Raw genomic sequence first — 20014 nt, 5'->3', positions numbered from 1 at the left:
CTCTTTTGCCTAATCTCACCATGGTGCATTGCAGGTTAGCATTGCAGAGTGCTGTAGGGTTTGATTTTTAAACAGGGCAGCGCACTTGCCGGCTAAGCTTGTAAGACAACCCCTCACATCTTGGTGCCCAACATGGGGGGCCCAATCACTAAACCTTAACAGCCTTAAGGGAAAAGGCCGGACTTACCAGCATTGAAAGCAGCGTGATTCTCCATGACGCGAACGGCCGCCTCCACTGCATCGACGGCCGTGCCGCCTTCCTCAAAAAGTGCGTAGCCCGCGTCGACGGCCGCTCGGAGGGCGACCATTTTCTCTTCGAGCAGCTGCTGGCTCACTTTGCCAGCCCCGCCGTGCACTACCACCACTGGAAGCATGGCTGGAAAGGAAACGGAGCGTGGCTCTGAACATGACCCGCTCCACGATATTAACATGTACAAGAGAACATCCTTGGAAAATCTAACCAAAAAAGAAAAGAGAAGTGATACCATAAGCAATTTTCTGACCCTCTCAAAAATGTGTACCAAGAAGCATAGACAGCAGCAATCAAAAAAATTATTCTGCTGGTACAGCATTCCTGTCATTACCATTCTTTCACCTTTTTCCACCCACGCTGCCTGCAGACCCGACTGTAGAACGCATGCAGACGGTCACAGGAGTCAAGGCCCTTTGAGGCAGAGGCTGTTCGCGTGTTGCACTTCTTGTCTCCATGCCAACGCAGCCAGCATTGTGAAAGCAGCCTTCTCCGCTCTCGAAGACAGCTCTCTCTTCATACTATCTCCACTCTGTCATTCTCTGCTGCCCCCTATCACTCACTCTGTTGATACAATGACACAAAGATAAACACAGTGGGACAAAATTTTTCCAAACATGCCCTGTGTTTTGCTTGCACAATAATTGAATTCTCCACTGCACGGCAGTCAGTCATCCACTGCAAATACACACGGGACAAATTTAGTTAGTGCTGGATGACTTACGAGTTTGTGTTGAACCACCCGGCTGCAGTAAGGTCATATGCACTGTTGTGGCCTACATACTTTGGCTCCGGACTGTGGCTCTCAAGTGCCCTATGAACGCTAAATATAGATAAGCTATGAGCAATGCAGTGAGACCTGTTTTAGGATGGAAGAAACTAGTACTGATGGATCAATGACTGCTTATTATTGATACCATTAAGCCAAACCATTTTGACATCATTTAATCTTTTATAACAAAGCAGAAGCACAAAAAAAACAACATTAAGAGATTGAAACAGACCGGACAAATGCCTTTTCAAAGAATTAAACTCTATTTGCACCTGCACGTTTAGGCCAGGAAAAAGACAAAAAACAGCAACAATAAAAACCAAACAGACAACAGTGTGTGACCTATGTGTTTTATCAGCTTCAGCCCTTTAGGTACATAATTTCTTTCTCAGTAATGACGAAAAAATGCTACTACATGATGGGCCCCTACTAAAAAACTGAATGGCTTCAACTATATCTTATGCCAACTGCAAGAAACATATGGCACTAGAAAGAGTGTCTAAACAGCTCTTGCAGACCAAAAACGTAACCAATACAGGCTTGCGTTACTTGGGGTTTTCACTGCTTCTTGTTTTTCCCAAGAGAGGGGGTGCAGCCAGCACAGAAAAACTGTAATTCGATTTTAGCATGTTGTTTATACTTGTCAATAAAATTTTCATTGTGGTAAAGAACTTGCCCTGTATGTCTTCCTTAATCAGTTCCACATCTCACTGTCCAGCTTTATCACAAACAAACCCATTCCCACCTATCATCATCATTTATTTACCCTTAAGGTTCCCTGGTGGGGTATTACATAAAGGGCAGGGGGTGGGGTTGAACAAGCATACACAAAGACAATTGCAGACCAAGAACATAAAGCAAGATACAATTTAAAAATTGGGATTAAAGGGCAATAATAATAGTAGTAAACCTCGTTACACAACTAATAGCGCAATTCAAAGTGGCATAAAAGTGCAAAATATCCTTCCTGCTGCATTCATTTAACTTCTCTTGAGTGATAAAACTCATTACACAACAAATAGAACAATTCAAAGTGGCATAAAAGCGCAAAATATCTTCCCTGCAGCATTAATTTAACCTGTCTTGAGTGGCGAGGGTAGATATCCTTCATTCCGCAATCAAGCTTCAATCTCAAGCAGGTGATAGACTCGAACTGCCGACAAACAGCTTGCAGCGGAAGGCCATTCAAACACGATGCCCGCATCACACTGCCTGCATCCCCATAAAAGAGACCACCAAACTACAGCGCAAGTTTGAAGCGTGCAAAAAATGAACAACCTTCAGTTCAACTGCCCAATTTGAGGAACTTGGGTCCACCCGAATGAAGGAACGACTCCACTAAACGTGTCGCTTACCTCTCTCTGCCATCCCTGGCGTTTAGTGAGAGGACAGCACAGCAGCAGCAGCAGCACCTTTTATCAGCCAACTGGCCCGAACCCCCAGCTTCAGCTGCTCCTTGTCTTATCAGGCTCTGTGATAGAAGAACACAGTTGCAAGAATGCACAGCTTTCTCTATTTTCTTTTTCGTCCATAGCTGATGCCTACCACTCCCCCCATTCAGATTGTGGAAGCAACCATTTGAAGGAGATAAAAAGAAATTATTGCTTTGTTTCAAACTCTACCAAAGACAATGCAGGCAAAAACAGATTCACTGCGAACTTTCCTTTGTTTTAAGTACGACAGCTGAACTCTCTCCCATCGCCATGTGCTCGAGCTAAATGGCCTCAGGTTCTTTTTTTTCTTGCCACTTTTTTGCATCATTGTTAAGTACAGTTAAAAAATAGTCCCACATTAAACTGGCTCAGACAAAACACCAGGCATTACAAATTATCAGCCGTATCACTACGCAATCGATGATATGATAGAAAACTTGGGGGTTTCTAATTTTTCAGTTAAAAGCAAGAATAAAACCTGAATTAAAACAATTGTAGGCATGCCGAAATCTTTTCTTGAAATTTGGTTATTGTACAACAAAAAGAAGAAGACACTGCTTAAAACCAAGAGACTACACAAATGACCTGTCGTTTCTGGTTGGTTGATCGTCCTGTAATGCCATGAGACACGCCAATAAAGTTTTACGAGACTGCCAACAATTCCTGTCCTGCTACTGTGGTCTTCAGTCATGCGAATAAAGATTACCGATTTCAATAAAAATTCAAATTTTGGGTGTCTCACATAAGTAGCAGGAGTTTCTGGATTAATTAGACAACCTGGAGATTTTCAATGTGTGCCGAAACCCACAGCATGTGTGTGTGTTTTTTTACCTCCATCCGAAGGATGGCCTGAGCAGGACAATCACAACTGGTCCAGTTGAAAATAACTAAACTATTATTTCCTTCCTTCAACCTACACTTGTTCTTTCTCTTTCCTCTTTGGTCGGAAATGAGTGACATGCTTGTAATCCACTTCTTAATGTCGCTTTCTGTATTACACCAGTGCTTGGTTACCAATTTTTTTTTCTGGTTTATGAAAATTTCAGGGAGAAAAAAAAGTCACGTCAACTGTTGCAGTTATGCAAGATTTCACATCATATCATTTTCAGACACCAAAAGAGGTTAACAAACTTAAAGTGGCACTCAAGTAAGTTTAAAACACTGTCTGATTACCCCGCAGATTTAGAGTCTGCAAACTGTCCATAGTCCATCTGTGCAAAGTCTATTTCTTTGGTCCAATTAACAAGCACATTTGAAAGTGCTGTTCCCCTCACACCATCAAAGCTAATATGTATCCAATAGCACTCTGGGAATTCCATGTGGCCAATTTTACGGATTTCTGGCACGTTTAACCTGTAATACCTGCGTGTGAACATAATGTGAAATGGGTGACAGCCAAGACTGAGACCCCATGAAAGCACACTGCATTGTGCGAAGATGGCATTGGAAACTTCTGTGCAAATAAAAAAAAATGAATGGTCAGTTATTTAAAAGCATGGCTTGATTACCTTGCCATCCCTGTCTCAAAAACAAACACGATGGGCATATTTTCCCGCCCGCATTTTATCAGCTGAGAGGAAGGCGCTCCCATAAGAGCTGACTTTTTTTTTTTTCTTCTGCAAAACGAATTTTAAAAATTGGAAGTGGCAAGGGGTGGAGCAAAGAACTCAAGAGACATCATGTCAGTGGTACCCCCATGATGGCAGCTACACAGCCAATTTGCGTCGCCCTTTGTTGCAGCAATCTCTTTTGTTTCACTATCTCACCACACAGGAAAATATAATCTCTGGAAACCACTCCACATGTACACAGGACTGCTTTCCAGCTTGAATTACTTTGTTTTTCCAAGGCAGTCTTGTCTCATGAACCGGGGTTAGAATTTTGGCTAGCCTGTACAAATGCTGCGTTGGCAATATTTGTTTGTACACGACCCTTTGTGAACTCGTAGATACACAATGGAAGGTTGTGGTGTAGCTGCAAGAGATAAGCCCAAACTAACAAGCACTGAGGCACTGTGTGCCTTGACTTTCAGCAAATGAGACATTCATCCACTGCAGCCCTCTGCATTTTCTCCAAAGATTTCCGCCATGAGTGATGATGGCAGTCTTAAGTAGGGTTCACTAGACTTCTGCCATTACATCATAAGATGTACAGAAGGGCGCAAAAAGGTTCACTATAGTTTAGTTTCAGGTGTATGTAAGATGAGCCATTTAGAAGCAATCAAAACTGTGAATGTTTTTTACTGCTACCATTTATGGCTGGACATAAAAAAGCACTTGTAGACAGGGTTGTACTTTCAGAAAAATGTGACAACACTGTGAAAAAAATATTTGGGGCTAGGTCTAATATTAAAAGCAAACTTGTTGTCAATATTCCTGTTTACTTTATTTTAAAATCTCGCCAAGCGCACCTGCTGCCATTGTTTCGGGCAATCTTTCCAAGTCCTGTATCTGAGAACTTCACGAACAATGAACAAAATCAAATAAATCAGTGATATAGTCAAACGCAAAGCACCAACTAATCAGCAGTGCAGTGTATTACTATATCTGTTTGACAACTAGCAATACATTCTGTATCCAAATTTTTTTAGTGTCACTAATGTTTGCTACAGTTAAGAAACTGTAAAGCAATGCAAGGAGCTGTCTGAATTCCCCAAGTAGCCTGTACGAACAGTCATGATAATAACAATGCTGGGAACAAAGGGGCATTTGAGCTTTGATGGTATACAGGCAGCTAGGACGTAAAGCTTTCGTGACTACGGGAATAGATATTGCTCAAAAATTCAAGATGAAACACAAAACTTCCAGCTCTGTACAACAGAGCTGGAACAGAGCTACAACCCCATTTTAAGAGGCCATGAAGACAAAAGAGAACTTTCTTCAGTTTGAAAAAACTAGACTTTGGCAGCTCACTAAGTCTCATTATCACAACGAAAGACATTTTTCTAACAAACAAAAAATTCTGGTAAAAATTACCCAGAGTTTTAATTGCACATTCGCATTCAAGTGATACGATCAAATGGAACAATCGCTAAACAACAACTACAATTGCCCAGTCATGTGTTTTGGCGATGGCTTAGGTTGGCAACTGCCAGTCGCGTGCACAATTAAGATTCTGTGACTTTCACACACCCCTTAACACTAAATGCCGAAAAACCTGTAACTAAAATACCATTCCAGTAGTAACTTTTTCAGCTGCTTAACACCAGGTGATTGATGCTTTTTATCCACAGAAATGGATAAACTGGAAGGCATTTGACCCTAACTTCTTGAATACATAAAAAATAGCTGCAGCTTAGCTCAGCAAACCTTGGATATGCAAAGCAAAAGCTTGGCTTAGTCTGGTTGAGTCTTGGTTTCGCTTGGTTAAACCTTTGATTTAGCTGTATTGCCGACCACGGCTCAATGCCGTTCGGTCCCGTGCAACACTCACAGAAGGAGGCCCAGTCTCGCTTTCATTCATGGTAACCGCGGTATTCCTCTTCACCGGGCGCAAGACTAGTCACACAGCTCGAGACGACCCAGCGGCGCACGCGTGGGAGGCGGCGGGGTTGGTTGGCCGCCAATCAGTTGAGCACCCGCAACCGCGGCTGCTGCGACCGCTAGTTGAGCAGAACTGAAAACGGGGCCTTGTGTGCAGCACCAAAAGTGCGCCCGGCGGATGAAGCGATATGCTTTGAGGGGTGCATCGCAGGCGCTGTGTCTGCGGTAAAAAGGTGAACTTGCACTTCCGTGGCGAAACCGCTGGATGAAAGTAGCAAGCACGCCAAACTGTGTGGCTGGAACTGCATGCGTGCTGCCCCGAATATTGGAAGCCAGCCCATTCTCGCTACCACAGACTTTCATGCTCACATGCTTACTGCAGTAATGTTAAATGTGTCCCTCTCTTCCCTCTCTCTCTGTTTCGCTACGATGACTCGAAATACTTGGGCTCTTTGACAGCCCATCCTGGGCTCACTGCAGACTTCTGATACGCAATTCAGTATTCAGTTATTGCATACATTTTCACGGCCACGTGATTCCTGATACCGCCTGCGCACTACACGCAACGAGTCCCAAGACGAAGTTCATGTTTCTCCAAACGCGTGCGTTTCTGCGCATTTTTCTAGAAAGCTGGTGCGGCTCAGCTAATTATTGTACAGCAGGAATAAAGCTCATTTGGGGACTTTGAAGCACAAGTGCCAATCACTGACATCTAGAAAGTGTCTGCCCAGGGAATGACGCGGGAGTGTAACAAAAGCTTTCCTCAATCAATTTCGACATTCGCTTCAGCTTCACCAATCACGCGGAACCCGCCGTGGTGGCTCATTGGCTAAGGCGTTCTGCTGCTGAACCCAAGGACGCGGGTTCGACCCCAGCCACGGTGGCTGCCTTCCGGATAGATGCGAAATGCGAAAACGCTGGTGTGTCGAGGTTTCGGAGCGCATTAAAGATCCTCAGGTGGCCAGAATTAATCCGGAGGTCTCCACAGACTACGGCGCGCGCTTCATGGCCCTGGTGTAGCGTCGGCGCGTCAAACCCCGAAATTTGAATTCTTGAATCAGGCGGACTGATTGAACGTAAGCGCGGAAGCGTTAATGTCAGCGCGTCGACTCCTCCCGGTGTAGAAACAAGATATTAATGCTAATGATCGTATAAGAAACAGCGCTGGAAACGCAACGAACGCTTCGCTAGCGCCGGGCAGCTTCGTCTCTTCGCGCTCGCCCCCTCCTCACCGTCAAGGTCGCAGCTCCCCTTCGAGCTTGGACTGCGCCGTGGCCAGCCTAGACGCTAGCCAGTCCCTGCGCTGCTTGAGGTAGTGGATGCGCAGGCTCTTGAGTTTGTAGCCTACGCCGACGCCCAGCAGGAAGGAGATGAACAGCATGAGCGACAGCTGTTTGCCGCTCACCGTCACCGACATGCCGTTGGTTGGTTGGCGCAGTCACGAGAAACCCAGTTCCTTCTTTCTCGTCTTCTCGGGCGACGACGGCGTTTTAATGCGCCTGCTTCCGCCCTTCGTTTATTCCACTCTCAACAGAGCACACCAACGGCTGCAACACGGCACACCGACAGTTGAGGAAAAATTTGAGGAAACACGGAAACACAAGTCTAGTTCACTCTACACAAGCCGACATGTGCGTACGGCGGAAGCGGCAGTCCGGCTCCGGGCCGCGGGGACATGCGCGAGCTGACGCGTTTTCCGGCGTTCCTGAACGCGGGATATTCGAAATGGCGTTTGACGAAATCCGTTCCGGGGGCTCTCTTGCTTTTCATAGCTGTCGTCCGTCCCATTAAATATACAATGTGTAGCTTAATTGGCCGTTTAAGCAAGTTTTTAGCGTAAGCTGCAAGTATGCAGTCAATTCACTCACCTGCGACGGTTGGCCCGGTCGACCGACACGTCCTGTGCGAGCAGCACTTCTGCGCTATGGTGGCTAAAAGCTGCGCGGTAGCGACAGCACCCTCAGGGAACGGTTACTGGCAACGGCGTAGGTCCTGTATTTCGGACGCTATTCTAGCCCCCTTAACAACGCCGTTAATACCATCTTCAACGGCACGTCACTCTGGATATATAATCAAATCTCGATATAACGAATCACGCGGGACCGCCCAAAATCGTTCGTTATTTTTGAAACATCGTTAAATAACAACTTGCGGTTATAAGCCAGTGCTCAAACATAGGAGTGCAAATGACGTACCTTGGCAGTATACGCGTGTGCAGACAAACAAACTCCCAAATCAAAAATGTTGTACTCACTTCAAAACAGATTTATTTGAAGAAATCGTTTTCTTCTGGCGCGTGCTGCACGCACGACGGATTCCATTCTGCGCAATACCTCATCGGGTACATCATTTCGCCTAGCGATGAAAGTGTGGACTTTGTTCACATTCACTAAACAAAAACATCAATTTTCCCCACATCCCACTTTCTTCTGTGTTCTGTACCCACAGACGTCTTAGTTCGCGTCGGGACGACGACTGCTTTCGCTTCTTCTTGGCTGTATCGCTAGCTGCGTTCATCGTTGGATCTCGCACAAACTTCACAGCAAGATCACTCACAACGAAGAAATACCTGCCCGCACACGTGAATAGCGTGAAAAACGACCGACCCACCGTCCGGCCACCGAATGACACTCAAAACGAGAGAAAAAATGGGGAAAAGGCGACTAGGCTACGGCACTATGCGACGGCACTAGGCTACGGCACTATAAACTACAGATTTGTGGTAGCGTTGGCAATTGGCATTCAACATGGTGATTATGATAGCTACTGCAGTTGGGGGAACACACTCAGAAACGGCGGTTTATGTTTCACGGGAGAGTTATGGCTCTGTTACTGTATACCCAAATCAGTAATGCTGAGGTTCCTCGACTATAAAGGAGAAAATAAATTACGTGCGTTATTCTGAAACACAGTAGACACTCGATAAACGGAACTTCAAGGGACCGACAAAATTAGTTTCATTTAAAGGGACACTGAAGTGAATTTGTCAAGCTCCCGTTTTTGCTTGCACTGCGTAGACTGGCTCAAATTAGCACACTTTTCATCGTTTATCCGGTTGACTAATCGGTAATTATTTTACAAAGCGCGAAAGAAGAAAAACTACCATGCGCGGTTTGCGGCGGCCGCACCAACTAAGCTGTGACGTTGGGAGGAGGGGGCACCGTGATTGGACGATGCCCAAGGTTAGCAATCAAACAAGTTTCGGTTTCGGTTTCGGTTCTGTAAAACAACATGTTTGACATCCGATGGCATCGTTGGATGGGCATTCTCAATATCACAGTAATCGTAGTACCGCGCTTCTGCCATGTTGTCGACTGTAAAATGCATAAGATAAGCCTCCCAGGACGGCTTGGAATCGTAGCATTCATTAGCTGAGCCCTACGAAGTGCATGAACGCCCTCCGCGTCCCCGCAGACGCTCAAATGCATGCGCTTTTCCCCCATATTTGGAGCTTGCCTCACTCATGCCTGTATCGTAAAAAGCGTGTTCGCACCAGTCCAAGGGTCTGTTGATTCTGGCCTGGTTACTGCATGCGGTCGGTGCATATGGCAACAGCACGCCAACGAGAACTCGCTAGCGCGCCAGTGCCAGCCTGTGCGAGTTCTGTGGACTAGTTCGTGGAGCAATGAACGTTGCGGCCAGAAACAAATGTGAACCCAGTATAGAAAACATCGGCGAAAAACGAAAAAGCAAAAAAAAAAAAGCACGTGCCCGCGGGGATTCGAACTTGCGACTGGCAAAGGAATCCGGGTGACACAACTAGCGCTCCAGACAACTAGGCTGCGGGCTTTTTTTTTTTTTTTTTATTTATTGCCTGCTTTGACATTTGTACAGCACATCACACATCATGCCATGTAATGATATGTCAACCCTACTTGGCTGACTACTTGGCTTTAAAACTTTCTAAGACACACTAAATCGTCAAGCACAGGCAACCACTCAGGGGGATCATCCTCAGCACGAAACACTTCCCGTATATACTGTACGCTTTCAATGAAATTTTCCCTGACAGGCCGGGCATTTATATCCGCATTCCTCACCGCCATTCTCGTCCTCCATATACTATGAAGGCTGAGGAGCATGATCAAATCGTACGGCACCCCGCCCTCATTTTTTTCAGGTAAGAACCGAATTCCACGCGGCGTTATGGGTAAGTCTTTCTTTAACGTACGTTGGAGGACGTCCCAGTGGAACACTGGGTCCCAACAGTCGATGAAGACGTGATTAATAGTTTCCGGCTTTTTGCACAGTCTGCAGTCGGTTGTCCACGGCACAAAAATACCTCTTTCTGCCAACCAAGTATCTACTGGAAGGGTTTCACTGTGTAGTTTAAAAAAAAAGGACTTCATTGCAGGCTTCACAGGCATACTTTTAACCCTCCTCAAAACATCAAGCCCTGTTCCCTCACCGTATAACGACCTATACAGTGGCACAGGTAAACAAACATCAACTAAATCTTTGTACAGGCGCTTCCTGGAAACACTACACAGGTAGTCGAAAGAAAAACGTACCTTCAAAAATTCAACAGACAGAGCCACTTCACGCAAATATCCTTTCACCCCCCTGCACACAATATCACTTGAAGACACAACGAAGTCAGGCAGCACATTTTTCAACCGCACTTGAATTACAGTGCGCAAGAAGGCGTCTTTTTGATCCCGGACAAAACAAAACCTTGCGACAACTTGTCGTAAAAATAAATGACAAAGACCAAGACCCCCCTTTTTGACTGGGCGAAAAATGTTAGACCGACTGGTTCTTTCCCAGCTGGAAGACCAAATAAAGACCGCAAATACTCTGTGGATTTTTTGGACATTAGCACGTGGCATACACAACACTTGCAGCACGTACCACACTTTGGCTAACAAAAAAAGGTTGCAGATAGTGGCACGTGCAAACATAGAAAAATTGCGTCCTTGCCAGTTTCTGGTTTTGTCTCTCAACTTTTCGGTCTCGTTAGTCCAGTAGTCTCGGCTATCCCTATAATGCTCCAGAGGCACCCCTAGATATTTTGTTGGTGCCGTGGTCCATTGTATACATTCAAAAACGGCGGGTGTTGAGCACCAGTTCCCGTGCCACAATCCCGAACATTTATCCCAGTTAATTACAGCCCCAGATTTTTCACAAAAGGACTTAACCACCTTAACTGCTTCGCTTATGCTCTTTTGATCGCGACAGAAAACCGCTATATCATCTGCGTATGCGAGCAGTTTTACTTCAGTGTTCTGTAATGCAAACCCCTGTATTCGTTCATGCTTGATTATTTTTAAACAGAAAGGCTCGAGATACAGCGCAAAAAGAAGAGGCGATAACGGACAACCTTGCCTGACCGAACAACCAACATTTATACTTTCACTTAAATTTTTGTTAACGATTATGCTCGCCTTGCATCCGGCATACGCCATCTTTATACCATCCAAGATAACAGACCCAACATTCGTGTATTCTAAGATTCTGAAAAGTATGTCATGGGACACCCGGTCAAAAGCCTTCTCAAGGTCGAGCTGCACCATCGCCACACGACCTGAGAAGGCATCACAGCACTCTAACACACTTCTGGCGACGTGCACATTGGTACTTATCGTGCGATGCTTAATACCGCAAGTTTGATGCGGTCCTACCAAAAACTGAATTACGTTTTGCAACCGTCTAGCTAAGACTTTCATGTAAATTTTGTAGTCAACGTTGGCTAGACTAATTGGCCTATACGCCTTTACGGACAGCAGTTTTACTGCATCTTCACACTTCGGTATCAAGATGATGTGTGTCTCCTTAAAAGACTGCGGGAGAACATGTAGTTTGTAAGCCTCTAACAATACTTCATATAAAGATACCGCTACTTCCCTTTTGAAAGCCTTGTAAAATTCCGCGCTTAACCCGTCTGGCCCGGGTGATTTACAGGTATTGAGATCATCTATTGCATTTTCTAATTCCCACACACTAATTGGTGCTTCCATTATTTCACAAAGCTCTGGTTCTAATTTGGGCATAAGCGATAAAAATTCATCAGCAAAGCCATCGTTCATTGGAATGTGCCTGTCTAACAGCTCAGTGTAATACTCGACGAACGCCCGCTCAATCGTTTCTTTTTGGGCCGTAACACTATTTTTGTACCGTATTTCCCTGATTTCGTTTTTCTGCGCGTAACGTTTTTCATCAGACAACGCACGCTTTGTAGGCATTTCACCGAACCACATCTTATCTGCTCGTGCTCGCACGATAGCTCCCCTATAACGCTCAATGTCGATGACTTCTAGTTTATTTTTTGTGTCTCTTATTTCTTGCTTAAACTCGCCCGCGTTTGCGCTTTCTTCTAACAATAGAGTCCTTAACTGTTGGCGGAGTTCTTGTTCCTTCTCTCTTTTCTGTTTATTGAGAATTGTGCTTCTTTCGACTGCACCTATTTTAACTTGTTCTTTAAAAAGGTCCCACTTGACTCCCCAGCTCGTCTGTGCATCTCTGTGCATATTAGTAAACAGTTCACTGACCCTAGCTGTAAAAGGTTCATCTTTAAGTACCCGGCTATTTAATTTCCACAACTTCCAATTCCATTTCGTGGCTTTCTGTTTGTTTCCCAGACAGAACGCCACAAGACAATGATCGCTGTAGGACAAGGCCTCGACCTTATAACTGTCACACAGTGGCACAAGTTCACTTGATATGTACACTCTATCCAGCCTCGCGTGACTGGCGCCTTGAAAATGTGTAAACCAGATTGGATCTCTAGTCGTACAGAGAGCTACGTCATCCAAACAATATTTTGAAGTTATGTCCATTAAGCATTCGGCACTTTTATCTCTAACCCGCTCGTGGGCTGTTCTGTCCTGTGTCATGCACACACAGTTGAAATCCCCAAGCAAGATAACAACCCTTTCGCACTCAAGGTGCTTACTAATAGTTTGGAAAAAAGTATCCCGCTCACCCTGTCTGTTCGGTGCATAAATACATATAACTCTCCATTCAATATCGCAAAATGAAAAGTCGCAATACACATAGCGGCCACTCGAATCAGCTACAACGGTCTGTTCAACAATACCTATTGATCGCCTGATAAAAAGGGCACACCCAGCCGATGTTCCCACGGCGTGCGAGACACACACATTAAAATTTGCTCTAAAAGGTTGCAACATGCGGTCTGTCATTTCCTGGCTTTCCACTTTAGTTTCTTGCACCGCAATTATATCCAGTTCTCGGTCCGCGAACAGCCTACCAAGCTGGCATTGCTTCCGTCTCGCTGCCAGGCCTCGCACATTAACCGTGGCAACGTTAATTGCAGCTTCTAAACGTACAGCCATTTGGAAAAACTAGACCGCATGCCGCTCACCTCGGACATATGACAAATGCGCGGGTGTGCGTCCGCTAGCGTAGGTCAGTGCGGCATGAGGCGTTCGCCCCGCGTTCTTGGGCACACATAAATCTCGTCACGAGGGGGGCTTTGGCGGCCTCCTCTCTCCGACTTGAATGTTCGTCTTAGGTTCAGGGCGCTTTTTCCTCGCTGTGGGCCCAGTCGAGGCACTACCCACCAGGTTCTTCGCGTCAGCGTCCGCAGCACTGTCCTCCCGTGGCCGCTTGGCCGCGAGCTCATTGAATGCACCATCCTTCCCACGAGTGGCGGCGTCCTCGGCGTCCATGGAGGCGTCGCTTGGGTAGCCGTCGTCAATACTTGGCAGCGGGGTATCTTGCGTCTGCACCTCCGGCGCCTGAGCTGCCGCTGTTTCTTCCGTGCCCGTCGTCCCCTCAATAGCACTACCTTCGTCAATGTCCCCTTCTTCTGCTGGCGTGTCCGCCGGAATCGGTGTATGTTCCTCATCCAGGCCCTTGACGACCTCCTCCGCCTCCGCTTCATCCATTATGTGCTTCCAACGCTCTTCTGTTGCTCCGGGTCCGGTGGCCGCCGCATACGTTTTCACGCAATTGGCGCCATCATGTCCGAAACGCCGGCAGACGTTGCACTTGGGAACGCGACACTCCCTCCGAATGTGCCCAGTCTGTTGACACCGAAGGCACAGCGGTGGTCTTCCCGGCACAGCGACGAGAGCAAGCTCGGTTCCGATACGCAGCTGGTGCGGCAAATCGTCCCTTGCAACTCCCCCTTTCAGCCGGAGAACAACGATGCGTGTCATGGTGCTGAAATTCGCACACCCTGTCGCACGCCACTTTTCTTTCGTCACTTCAACCACAGTTCCGTACGGCGCGAACGCTTCCTTTATCTGATCGTCGGGAACATTGTGCAGGACCCAGTGAAGCTTGACGCGGACGTCTTGCTGGCACGGGTCAATTACCAGGCACCTGTGGCCCTTGACGGTGATTTCTTTCTTCGCGAGCACTTTCTTCTTTCCTTCTTCGCTCGTAAAGGTGACTGCCCAGATATGATTCATCTGGTAGGTGCCGAGGGCAGCAATGTCGGCGAGCACAGCGTCTTGCGCTAACGCGTCTCGAAAGTCTTCAACTCGGTACGGTCGAGCCCTTACGTCTCCATGCAGAAAAATGGTGTTAAAAACAACAGACCCGGTTGGCAGGGGAGGCAGAACAACAGAGTAATCCTGGGCATCTTCAGCATTCCTGTTTCCGCGGCGAGACTGGGCCGCAAACGCCGCTCCGACGGAGCTCATGATCCCGCGTCCGCACGCTGCGGTGACCGGAAGTGGAATACTAGGCTGCGGGCGGGCGATGCCGATTAGCTCTATACTGAATAAAATTAGCTCTCTAAGAATTAGCTCTATAATGAATAACCAGTTTACACTTTTATTTAGTTTTAGTATTTCAAGCAGCTTAGGTAACTATTTGTTGTTCGAGTTTCCACAATAGCTCATGTCTAGCAATTGCATTTCGTAGACGGAAAAGCGTTCGCAGATGCGTAGTCGTGCTGCTGACCGCTGTGCTTGTTCGCCCAGCGCAAAAAAGTGCTTCCCGCGCCTAGTTTTACGCTGTACGGTAAAAATATCAGTTGAGTTTATTTCCTTAGTACCTATATTGACTTCGCTGACTCTTCTCCCGCCTTCAAGAGGCCTTATATTTTCCTACTGGCGTACCAGTCAGCGAAGCGTCGCATGTGCGCTTGTGCAGCGCTTTTGTGAAGCGACCTTGACTTGGAGCTAGATACAGTGTACAAAGTAACGAAGTAAAGAAAGGCACATTCTTCCATTCCCAAACGTGTTGTGGCTTAGTTTCAACTGATCGAGCGAATTGCGACGACCCGTCGGCGGCCGGCGGACTAAACGCTGGGCCGACTGACTCGGTCGCGGAAGGTCGGCGAGCCGTGCAGTAGCGCAGCCAATTGCCAGCTCTTCTCCTGCTGACGTCACACGAAAACGCCACAGAAAATGGGCGAGCGTAAAGAGAGGAAGACAGCATTTTCGAATTGATTTTTCTACTAAATAAATTCGCGTAAACGCGCTCAGAGTGGTCGAAACAGGGCCTAGGGACTCCGGACTAGAATTTGCGCTCGTAATCCCGCATTGTTTACAAATCACTTCAGTGTCCCTTTAACAGAAGTTTTGTTTACTGGGAGAAATGTGCAAAAGTGCAAATTTGTGTGTATACACTCTTAATACCATTTCCGTAACTCTAAGCACCAGAAGGTGGGTGTAGCTGATAGTTTTTCAGAAAGCAAGAAATCTGCAAGAGTTTGGGGCACAAAATTCACAAATTTTATCTGGCAACAATCAGTCACTCTGCACAAAAAAAATGCGTCGTTTTTTTTTTTTTTTATGAGTCCTTGCAACTGCATCTCCAGGATCGTTTTTATGCCACTGAAGCTTTGGAAAAACGTTTCAAATCCTGGTTCCATCTGCAAAATATTTCTAAGCTACTGCACAGCTGACTTTGCTCGTTGAAGTGTGGTATCTTCTACGGTAGCTACTCGTCAGATTCACCTTCCGGCTCGTCCTCCTCTTTATCGCACACCTTTGCAACAATGCTCTCCGCTGTGTTCTCAGGGCAATTCGCAACATCCCTGTCGATGTGCACATACTCAGCACAGCCCAGAAAGATTTCCTTTAAAGCGCGCTGCTCTACTACCTCCTGCCTCTCAATGGCATCTTCACGATCAAATTACGGCAAATCCTGCAAGTCGGATGTCTGGTCACTAAAAAAAAATTATCAGTGGTTTAGCTCGGCTATGCCAGGATATACGTAGCGTGAGCTAAGGTTCAGCGGGTTAATCTTAGGTTTCCTGGTTGTCTAGGATTAGCTAATTATCATGCTTACTGCTGCTAAAACGATTTCCAATCCAATCCAATCCAGTCGCGGTGGCGGCTCCGGCGCACCAGCTGTGCGCCGTGAGACGGTACTGCTCCTCGCGCATGCGCATCACGGTTCTCCAGGAGCCACGCGAAACTGCTCAACCTCGGCCAGTGTTGCTCACGCAAAAAAAAAAAAAAAAAAAAAACACTGCATGCCTGAATCAATTTTCCCTAGTGTTAGCAGTCAGAGGACTTCAGGCATTGGCGATAAGGTAGGTCCACTCTGTACTCCTTATTCTGGCTCATGCACACCTGCATCCTCTGCAGGAGACCCTTGCAGGAAACCCTCGCAGAGGCGGGCTTTGAGGGCTTGAATAAATTTCTGATCGGCTGCAACGGTGATAAATGGCGAGCCTAACTACTGCTAGCGAGACGACGCTGACGAGTCTATAAGAAAAACAAAAAAGTGAATCATGACGAGTGGGCGAAGCACTGGGGATCGTTCTTACCGTAAATGACCCGTGAGAGTGCTGGCTGCTGCTAACACGATTCCAATCCAATTCATTTCAATCGAATCCATTTCAAATCCAATTCAATCCAATCCAATGCTCCTTGCGCATGCGCAGCCCGGCTCTCCCGAAGCATTCTCTCTCTCTCCGTTTGTCTCTCTCCCTCCCTCTCTCTCTCTCTAACCTTTTGTGAACCTTTTATTTTGTTCTTGTTCACCTTGGGTGAACCTTTTGTTCACAGATGTTTCGATTTACACGGTGCTGTGCTTCTCTCTCTATCCCTCTCTCTCTCTAACCTTTTGTGAACCTTTTAGTTAGTTCTTGCTAACCTTTTGTGAACCTTTTGTTCACAGATGTTTCGATTTACACGGTGCTGTGCGTCTCGCTCTCTCTCTCTCTCTATCCCTCTCTCTCTCTAACCTTTTGTGAAGATTTTAGTTCGTTCTTGTTAACTTTTTGTGAACCTTCTGTTCACAAATGTTTCGATTTACACGGTGCTGTGCGTCTCTCTCTCTCTCTCTAACCTTTTGTGAACTTAATATGGGTAGCGTCCTGGGCATGTTGGTACTCCATAACTAAATAAAATAATTGCGCTAAAATGGGGGAGACACGGACGAAGTTAGGACAGACAGACACACACGGCGCAAACTTCCGACTACATTTTATTGTGCCATTGTGTCAACCTTATAAACTTCACAAAGGACGATTGGGCATGCGTAAGCAAAAAGATTGAACGTCCAGCGATGCGGCGGCCATGAAAACCAATTCCTTTTCGGTGAGCGCAAGTGAGGGCGTACTGACACATTTATTTCCGAGTCTTGTTATCGCCTCAGCTCCCGTGATTTCTCGCAAAAGTTGCGTCCGGCCGCGGGATAAACTCGAACTATTCTCAAATATAGGCTTACAGCCGCATCTTAAACAATGTGCAGTCAAGAACCCATCAGTGCCAATTTTAAAATGTAGTTGGAAGTTTGCGCCCTCGTACATCGGGCTCTTTCGCACCTTTCACTCTGCATAATTCTTCTATGTGCATCAACCTTTTCGCCCTTGCAACGTCAGCGCCTGTGTTTAGTCTTACCTTTCTTCGTACCGTCGTTTGCGCTGTTTTTCTTAGTTTAAAAATGTAGTTGGAAGTTTGCGCCGTGTGTGTTTGTCCACTTCATCCGTGTTTCCCCCTTTTTAGCGAAATTATTTTATTTACTTTCGTGAACCTTTTATTTTGTTCTTGTTGACCTTCCGTGAACCTTTTGTTCACAGATTTTTCGATTTACACGGTGCTGTGCCGTTAGCACGGACGCCGGACAAGCCTCGGCCATAAGGTGCTACGCACCTAAAACGAAACAGCCGGTTCCGGGGAAAGCTGATGTGTCTGACACATCGAAAGCAATGGGTCTGACAAGGAGTTCCGTTTTCGGTTCCGTTTACACGGTGAAGCAGAAATTTTAGTTCCGATTACGGAAAGTTTTTTTACGTAGTCTGAATATAAAACCAACCACCTTACGAGCTACTGTTCCGTTTAAGCGGCAATTCCGTTTAAGTGATTTCCGTTTACTGAGCTTCTATTGTATGCGGTATACTGAAACTCGTAGTTCTGGAATATTTTTATGCTGAAAATATAGGCAATTTGGTCGAGTTTTGAAAAATGTTTGTAAATTTGAGAAATTCGTAAATGCTGGGTTCGTAGCAACGAGATTTGAATGTACGCCTCTTCGCTTGTCTTGCTTTGGAGCAAAGATTTTGAAGGTTTACTGGGAAATTAGGGTGCGGCAGAAGTACGCAAAACGGGTTAGATGGGCCTAGAGCGCTGGCAATCTGAAGTGTATCCTAGGCGTGTAAAGGGAATTCTGAGGCGTGAACTGGCAGACGAGGGCACACATTGTCACTGTGCCTTTTTTTAATTTACAGTGCTCGAGCAGCCCCCATATGGCTGCCTGGCAAATGAAGTGAACGGTCCCCGAGCGCTGCCTGCACCACAGCGAAAAAAATTAGCAGTGGCTTAGCTCAGCTATGCCAGGATATACGTAGCGTGAGCTAAGGTTCAGCTGGTCATTCTTAGCTTTCCTGGTTGTCTAGGATTAGCCTGATTATCATGCTTACTGCTGCTTCAATGACATGCACACGGTATACGCATTGTGTGACACATGTGTATTTATTTTTGCTCAACGTCTGGTTGAGCACTGTGGCTCCGGAGCAGCGCCAGACTTGTCTACTGCGCAACGAGGCGCACAGCTGGGCACGTGTCGGCGCCAGTGCGTTTGCCGCGGCTATGACGTCACTCCTCTGGAATGCGCAGACCGGCGTGGCGCGCGTGGCGGCGGCTTCGGCGCGCCAGCTGTGCGCCGTGTGACGTCACTGCTCCTGGCGTATGCACAGCAGGGCTGTCCAGGAGCCACGAGAAACTGCTCAACCTCTGCCAGTGTAGCTCACGCTACAAAATGAAGCCACAGCTCTCTGCGGCGCATCGCTTCGCAAACCTCTCACTCCGACTCCGTGGAACTATGGCATGGGGAATGGCCGTATAGATCTTACGCAAAAGTGCCGCGATCTACCGGAGAAAAAAAAAAAAAAAACGAAACGAGCACGCGACGCCATGTTGGGGGATGGCGGTCGCGGGATTGCTTGGTACGGATACAGTACGGAGCATGTGAGGGGCCTTGGCGATCCTTTCATATTTATTTATTTATTTATTTATTTATTCATACTGTAAGCCTAATAAAGGCTCATACAGGAGTGTTACAGTGCAAAAAATACGACACTTTAACAAATCTCTTCAAAGGTGTTAGCATACAACGGCTAATAATGGCGATGTATGTTTATATTTAACAGGTAAACACACTTTCATTGATATTCAGTGTTATACAGTATTTCAACTTTAGCAACAAACATGTCCACAGAACGCGCTTCAACAACTTCACTATAGGTAATTTATTCCATGTTTTTATGGTTAGTGGAAAAAAAAACTCCCCGCACCTCCCCGAAGGGGATCGTGCGGAAATGCGAATGCATTGGGTGCACCGATGAGTGCGCTGCGGCAAGCAGTCACGGAGAGAGGCGCGCGCTCCACTGCATTTATATATATTTTTCCGAACGCAGCGAGCGGAGAGAGGGTACGCGGAGAGGAGAGAGAGACCCGCGCAACACGCCAGTCTAGGTGGTGTTGCACAGACGCGTCCCTCTCCGCCCATGTGTCCCCCGGCCGCTTAAGAAATGCATTCGCATTTAAGCGCGCGAGCTCTCTCCGCCGAGCTCCGCGATGCGAGCGCCCTCACAAGCCCGAGCGCGCTCCTCCTCTCCACTCACTCTCCGCTATTCCGCCCGAGCTCCGCGATGCGAGCGCCCTCACACGCCGAGCTCGCTCCTCCTCGCCACTTGCCCTCCGCTTCT

At 46.8% G+C, this 20014-nt stretch overlaps 2 protein-coding genes across 2 annotated transcripts in view; both read right to left on the bottom strand.

The window, feature by feature from the left end:
- The window catches only part of LOC144175855 (isoaspartyl peptidase/L-asparaginase), a 29621-nt gene extending 22311 nt beyond the window's left edge, over window positions 1-7310 (bottom strand). Inside the window, exons 1-3 of the mRNA XM_077704877.1 lie at window positions 7170-7310; window positions 2378-2493; window positions 188-376 (exon numbers count right to left, since the gene is read on the bottom strand). Coding sequence (XP_077561003.1) covers window positions 188-376; window positions 2378-2390 — 202 coding nt within the window. The 5' untranslated portion in view covers window positions 2391-2493; window positions 7170-7310. The remainder of the gene's footprint in view (window positions 1-187; window positions 377-2377; window positions 2494-7169) is intronic.
- Window positions 7311-13358: 6048 nt separating this feature from the next.
- LOC144175854 (uncharacterized) lies at window positions 13359-14566 on the bottom strand. The gene has a single exon (XM_077704876.1). The coding sequence runs from the start codon at window positions 14547-14549 to the stop codon at window positions 13359-13361; it is 1191 nt and encodes a 396-aa protein (XP_077561002.1). The 5' UTR covers window positions 14550-14566.
- Window positions 14567-20014: the final 5448 nt, after the last annotated feature.

This window comes from Haemaphysalis longicornis, unplaced genomic scaffold, assembly GCF_048455015.1.
Source record: "Haemaphysalis longicornis isolate Haplotype H1 unplaced genomic scaffold, Haemaphysalis longicornis Haplotype H1 scaffold_3, whole genome shotgun sequence".
In the NCBI taxonomy this organism is placed as follows: domain Eukaryota; kingdom Metazoa; phylum Arthropoda; class Arachnida; order Ixodida; family Ixodidae; genus Haemaphysalis; species Haemaphysalis longicornis.
Note: the sequence above shows the minus strand (reverse complement) of the source record. Positions and strands in the feature narration are given on the sequence as shown.